The 6,287-nt window shown below is 41.8% G+C and overlaps 1 protein-coding gene across 1 annotated transcript; it reads right to left on the minus strand.

Moving 5' to 3' along the window:
- On the minus strand, positions 1–1,837 carry LOC108601705 (probable cytochrome P450 28a5). Its single transcript, XM_017989619.1, has 6 exons — positions 1,641–1,837; positions 1,330–1,576; positions 1,168–1,272; positions 571–1,114; positions 249–515; positions 1–188 (listed from the first exon to the last, which is right to left on the minus strand). Exons 1-6 carry the CDS (start codon positions 1,826–1,828, stop codon positions 19–21), a joined length of 1,521 nt encoding a protein of 506 aa, XP_017845108.1. The 5' UTR covers positions 1,829–1,837; the 3' UTR covers positions 1–18.
- Between the last annotated feature and the right edge of the window lie 4,450 nt (positions 1,838–6,287).

The raw sequence follows: 6,287 nt of genomic DNA on the forward strand, positions 1-6,287 counted from the left end.
AGTGAGAGCTTAGCTTTATTAGTTTTTACGTTCAGCAAATTCAAGCCAAATGCCGCCATCTAGTTTGGTAACTACGCCAGCAGGATCATACAAATTGTCCTTACGTGTTTTGGCATTAACGCTGATATCAAAGTTGCTAACAATTTCAACAAGTGCAGCTTTAATTTGTATTAAAGCAAAGCGCATGCCTGTAACAAAATCAATTGATCAAAATGAGAAGCTATATGCTTGAATCAAATTCAATTTACCAATGCAAATGCGTGGTCCATCGCCAAAGCCCATGAAGACGCCACGCTCGCGATATTTCTTGGCTGCATCCGGTTCCATAAAGCGTTCGGGCTGATACAGATGCGGATTGGCAAAGTTGTCCTCGTCCTTCATATAGCAATCGTGTGGCACAACAACAATGGTGCCCTTTTCTATAGTAATGTTGCCACCCTGCCTGTTGGGCAGCTCAATGGTCTGTGTGCAAATCTTGTTGGAGAACGCCAAAGGTGTAATTAAGCGCATGGATTCTGCAATCAAAACTATTAGCTAAGGCCCATGGCATGCTGCGTGCTTGTAGCTCACCTTGCACACAGGCATCCAAGTAGGGCAGCTCGGCTAGCTTGTCAAAGTCTATGCATCCTTGAGCATTCAGTTGAGCCTGCAGCTCTTGGCGCAGCTTCTGCTGTATCTCTGGATGGCGACCCAGCAGCAGCAGCGTACTCGACAGCACCGTGGCTGTCGTCTCGAAGCCATCCAGCAGAAAGGTCATGCTATATGCTGTCAGCTGGCGCGTGTTTAGCTGCTTCTTGTTGGCCAGCTGCAGTATATAGTCAAGAAAGTCGACGCGCTGCACCTGCTGCGACTGCTCAGACTTGCGTGCATCAATGGCGCTTTGCATTAGATTCACAAAGAACTGCTCCACATGCTGTGGTATGAAGCGAACTTTTTTGTAACGTTTCAGCGATGGAAAGATGGAGAGCAGGCCAAAGTTAATGACAAAGGCCCAGGACTGATCGAAGATATTCTTTGCCTGCTCCATAATCGGCGTAGGATGATCCGTCAAGCTCTGAGCACTCAAGCCCAGCGCGCAGTCAGTTACTGTCTCCGTAGTAAAAGCAAGACTCAGCTATGAATGATACTAAATTAGTAATTAAAGTAATTTGCTTAAGCACTACTTACATCTTTGGCATTTAGACCCTGCGCTGAGCCCATGCGCATTTGCTTGCGTATATATTCGCTCAGCTGTTTACACACCTGATTGGTTACCGGATAGACTGTCTTGATCTAAAGTTTACAGAATATTTGCTTAAATTTTCGTAGCTGCTAAAGTTGCAAGCTTACGCGACTCGATGTTAGACCAGGTGTTATATCCGTGCGGCGTTGCTTCCACTTGTCGCCCGCCATGGCAAATATATTGTTGGCGAATATAAAGTCCGACTTTTCATCTACCATGGTGGCTATCTCATTGTCATGGAAATACTTGAAATCTGTTACAAAAACGCGATGCGCCAGCTCCGGACTCAGCACCAGCAGCTGTGGAGTTCTGCCCATGTAAATGCCCACTGCATCGTAGCGCTGCTTGTACTTGCTGCAATGTAATTAACTTAATTTAGTTAGCTGCAACAACTAAAAGTGTCAAGTGCTGCATTTACTTATAGATGTCATTCAAATCGTATATGGAATGTTTTTTTAGCGTATATATGTTCGGATAGTTGCCGGTAAACAGACTAGGCGCTGGTCCTGGCACCCGGCGCTTGCGCCAATAATCATAGTTCCAGCTAAGGAACACATAGAAGAGCGCCAACAATAGGCACAGCAGCGTTATTGTAACTAAAACCATTTTCTGTCATTTAATTGAAACGACTAATTGCTTAGCTCATATGACTGGCGTTTTTATACCTACAGCAGCAATACGCTTTGTTTAGGTCAGTTCTCTGATAAGATTGTTCAGAGAGCTTATCAGTGTTGCAATACAAAACGTGGCTGCTGAAATTAAACGCATGCTGTTCCATACACTTCCCAAAATATTTGGAAAACTCTTAACAGTCGTGTAGTTAGTATCGATTGTAAAGAACTTGGCTCATGCAGCAAATTTTCAAATTAGCCACTGCGCATTCTCTGTGTAGTTCTTATCACTATCTCTAAAGTTTAGTTATATATTGCTATTAGCTCAGCATATATTTAATTGGTATTTGCTGTTTATTTTGTAGCGAACTAAAAATCGGAAAGTCATTCTGTGTAGACACTTTAATAAACTGCTTCATGCTGATAATCAAAAATGTTACAGCAATTTGATTGCGATTAAATTAGCGTCTACTATTATCTTTTTATATTTTTTCCAATACGAAATGTTTGCATACAATAAAAGCCGAATGTATGACGACGCAATCCAATGCATTTATTAACTATTAATTATATTAATACTTGCAATATTTATTTAAATACTTACACTTTGCAGTTTGCAAATAAAATTACACAAAACGTAAACAATAGGAGCACAGCTTAAAGGATTAACGATAACGATATTGATATCAATTAGCTACAATTTGATGGATAATCAGCTGCGTCTTTATGATTTCGATAGTTGCGCTTATAATTGTCATCGCAAATTTTGTCCCGCGTTGAAGCTTTCGGCTGTCATTGCAATTTATTTAATTTTTTGTTTTTTTTTTTGTGCACATTGTAATGTGTGATTATTAAAAAGGATCTGCAAATTTGTTTTAATATAAATTATGCATAAATATAATGTAAACGTGCGTCGGCGCGATTTAAATTGATTTTGAGCCCTAACTCATGTGTGTGTGTGCGTGTAAATGGCGGCAAATTTTTTCGCAAGTCTCTGTTCAGAATTTGTTTTATTTCGCACACATTGTAATCTGCGAGTGAAAGTTAAGTTATTAAATAAATAAATGTAATGTTAATGTGCGTGCGCGCAGTCTAAATCAATGTGACCCACGGAGCCCTAAGGTCATATGCGCGTGTGTGTGTCAGTGCAGTTGCCGCTAAACTGCATTTGTGTGTGTGCAGATCTTGTCATGTGCCAATTGCTTTCCTTTTTTTTTTTCTTGTGTGTGCTTTGTGCTTATTATTTGCCTATTCCTTTCGTTTTTTTTATTGTGTGTGTGTGTGTGATTTGTGCTGATTATTGGCAAGTCTCGCTCTTTCTCTTTCGGTAAGTCGCTGTTATTTTCCTTATACACTTTTTATTCCTTGGGCACTTGTTGCTGGCCATGGGGCTATGCTAGCATTTAGCTTTTGTCAAGCGTGGGTGCAGTATATGCTTCAGCTTTTGTCTGTCAAATGTGAAGAATGCTTCTCACACTGTTTAATATTTATTGGAGCTATTTATAAAAAAGTTGGCTTGTTATATATACAAGAAATTTAAAAAGCATAATAATTGCAAAAAATAAAATTAATTACTTAGCATTTTCAATAATTTCAGACTATAATTGCAGTGGCTTGTTGTTTAGTTGCCAACAGCTCACGCAAGACTGAACAGCCAGTGGTCTCGCTTGCTGCTTTGGCTGCCCAGCCTCTCACATATTTGTCAAAGTGCAATAATTAGGCGCGAGCTTCTCAGAAAGTGTGAGCGAAAGTCAATGCTTGTTATCAGTTCATCTGCTTTGCAGGTGAGAGCAGTCCATTTGCTTGCTGGTGAGAGCAGCGCTGCTTTCATCTTTCGTTCGTTATGCGCGATCGTTCGATGCTTAGCCGAGAGCGTCGCTGCTTTGAGTATGGCTCAATGGGTGGTGGGTGGGTTTTGTTTCGACTGCAGTAAGCGACATACACAGGTAAAAACATGTGATTTAAATCACAATTGTGTTCACAGCATTAAAGCCACGTGCTATGTGCTTGACTACTTAAATAAAATATTCTTATTTGTAGCATAGCTGAGATGTAGATTTTTACAATAAATATTTGTTAACTGTAATTAAGTTTTAATTGCATATAAACTAATTATAATAATTGTTTTTGAACTGAAACTGCGCATGCTTTAAGACGCAGACAGACAAACATTAAGCGCTCAGCTAAGTTGACATGCTGTGGACTCATAATCAGTTGGCCAAGTGACAAAGTCTGATGCATGTGCAGGCGTCAACGTCTCTCCGCCTCTGTGTGTGTGTTGGGATTTGGCGAGTTGCAGTTCCATTACACCTACGCTTTGGCTTAATGGATTGCAAGCGCAGCTAATAACTTAGCAAAGAAAAGTGTGCCAAGCGAAGCTTGCAGGCGCAATTAAACACACAGAGCGAGTGAGTTCTAAATGACAAAGAGGATGCGGTGGCGACAGGCGCGCGCCAAACTGACCTCAGCATGTGTGACAAATTGACGCTTTTTAATTTCGCCCGCAGCCCCGCAAGCAGCTTAAATGTAAAGCGCCACACGTAAGCAGCGTATCACGCATACGCAGCGTTGCACACACACCCACACACACATACACGAGTTGTTGCTCCCGATGCTGTGGCTGCTGCTGCTGCTGCTAAAAAGGTGTTTTCATTTTGAATGCGAATGCGAAATAAAAAAAACGTGGCTCATTGATTAATTGCCACGCGCAATCGACGTCCCAATGCTGTGGACTCTACTTTATTTAACAAATGATGTGCATGTCTTGTGCGACGATAATAGCCCCAGCAACGAGCTGGCCACACCGCAGTCCGCGCCACGCCCCCGCGCCCCATTCGTCCTGTTCTCGCTGCACTCATAAGAGACGCGAGCAACTGCGTCTGCAAACCAATCAAAATGTTAATGACACTCTCAATACAGTTATCACACACGGCAGTGTCAGTGTCGTCGAGCATGAGCGGAGCGGAGGAGTGGGCTAGGGGCTAGGGGAGCACCACTTGACCGAGCCTTTTAACATTTCTGCCATGCTTGCCTGCTTGCTTGGCTGTTGTTGTTGTTGTTGGAGTCGCCGCTGTTAAGTTGTCATTTCCATTATGACCATGTCGCTTTAGCATTTAACAAATAGTTGAGACATTTACAAGCGACGATAAGCGCGCCACGGGCGCCAAATCAATGACCACAGCACTCGGCGGCTACAAAATAACAAAAACAACAAAAATGCACAAACGGGCAACACAAGATTTGTGTTAATGTATTTATATTTGGGGCTTAGACGACAACTAATTTATGTTGCTTTTAAATGGGCGCACAAACTTTAATATTCATATGACTGTCAGACATTAATCAAACACATAAAACTCATAAATAGTTGAAGTCCAGACCCCCACACAGACAAAAGCGTCGCCCGTTGATGCCTTTGACATGCTAACATGATAATATGACAGCCCAAACTTTTATCAAAGCTACAACAAAGAAACACATTGAGGCGACACACCGGATGCGTTGCGGTTGCGCTTCGCTGGCGCTTAGCCTTAGCCGTCGGCCATTAGCCGCAAGAGTTGTATGAATGAAGAGCGCTAACACTAAAAAAAAAAAACTATAAATAAGCATATTCAATATGTTGTATAATTTATCATCCAATCGAGTGTTGGCAAGGTGGGCGTTATTGTTTTTACTGCTAATTGCTGAGCAATTTCAAATCGATTTGTCACTCAAACATATGTCCCATATACTAGTTGAGTGAATGAGAGAGCTGAACCATCTGGCCACACATTAGCGCACGAGCATAAATCATTTTCTCAAAATGATCGTGAGCTAGACCTTTAACCAAACTGATCCAAGAGAGAGATCCATCAGCAAAAACACTTCCGATCACATCGCCATTTTTGCTTTGCTCTTTTTCAAATGATATTTATATTTATTGTTGGCCAACACGTACCAGAGCCAAGACCTTTGCGTAATTTCCACAAAACGTTTTCTTTTTAAATTGAAATTGGTTTTCGTTTTGCAAGACAGTTTAACCGCAAATCGAGGCAAAACGTTAGGCCCAGCCCCCCCTAAAAAGCAAAAAGAAATAACTAAACCTTAACTGAGCTGAGAACTGAGAACACGCAAAAAGTTTAATTCCAGCCTGCGAATTGGACAATGCTAAATGCTTGCCGTACATACCCTACAATAAGTGAACTACTAAATTGGCTACGGCACATCCACATCGAGATCTCCAACAGCCACAGCGGAGCAGTCAGTCATCCATCCAGCCATCCATCCAGACGCAGGCACGTTTCGTATTAACAAAATTGTCGGATCGTATAGCCTGAGCGAGCGGGAGAGCGAGTGAGCGCGGTCAAAAGCATACAATTGGCATTAAAAATATGGCCAAGAGTCTAAGCCGTATAGAATTGTATTTTAATTCGCATTTGTATTCGCATTCACCGCGAATCAATTTCAAATGAAAA

Source organism: Drosophila busckii, chromosome 3R (genome assembly GCF_011750605.1).
Source record: "Drosophila busckii strain San Diego stock center, stock number 13000-0081.31 chromosome 3R, ASM1175060v1, whole genome shotgun sequence".
NCBI classification, from domain to species: Eukaryota; Metazoa; Arthropoda; class Insecta; order Diptera; family Drosophilidae; genus Drosophila; species Drosophila busckii.

Bases quoted from the DNA above. Each gene is read 5' to 3' on its own strand.
- LOC108601705 (XM_017989619.1), bottom strand. From the start codon at position 1,828: ATGGTTTTAGTTACAATAACGCTGCTGTGCCTATTGTTGGCGCTCTTC. The intron at 1,577-1,640 runs GTAAATGCAGCA...ATTACATTGCAG, and splicing joins GATTTGAATGACATCTATAA to CAAGTACAAGCAGCGCTACG. The intron at 189-248 runs GTAAATTGAATT...ATTTTGTTACAG, and splicing joins TGGACCACGCATTTGCATTG to GCATGCGCTTTGCTTTAATA.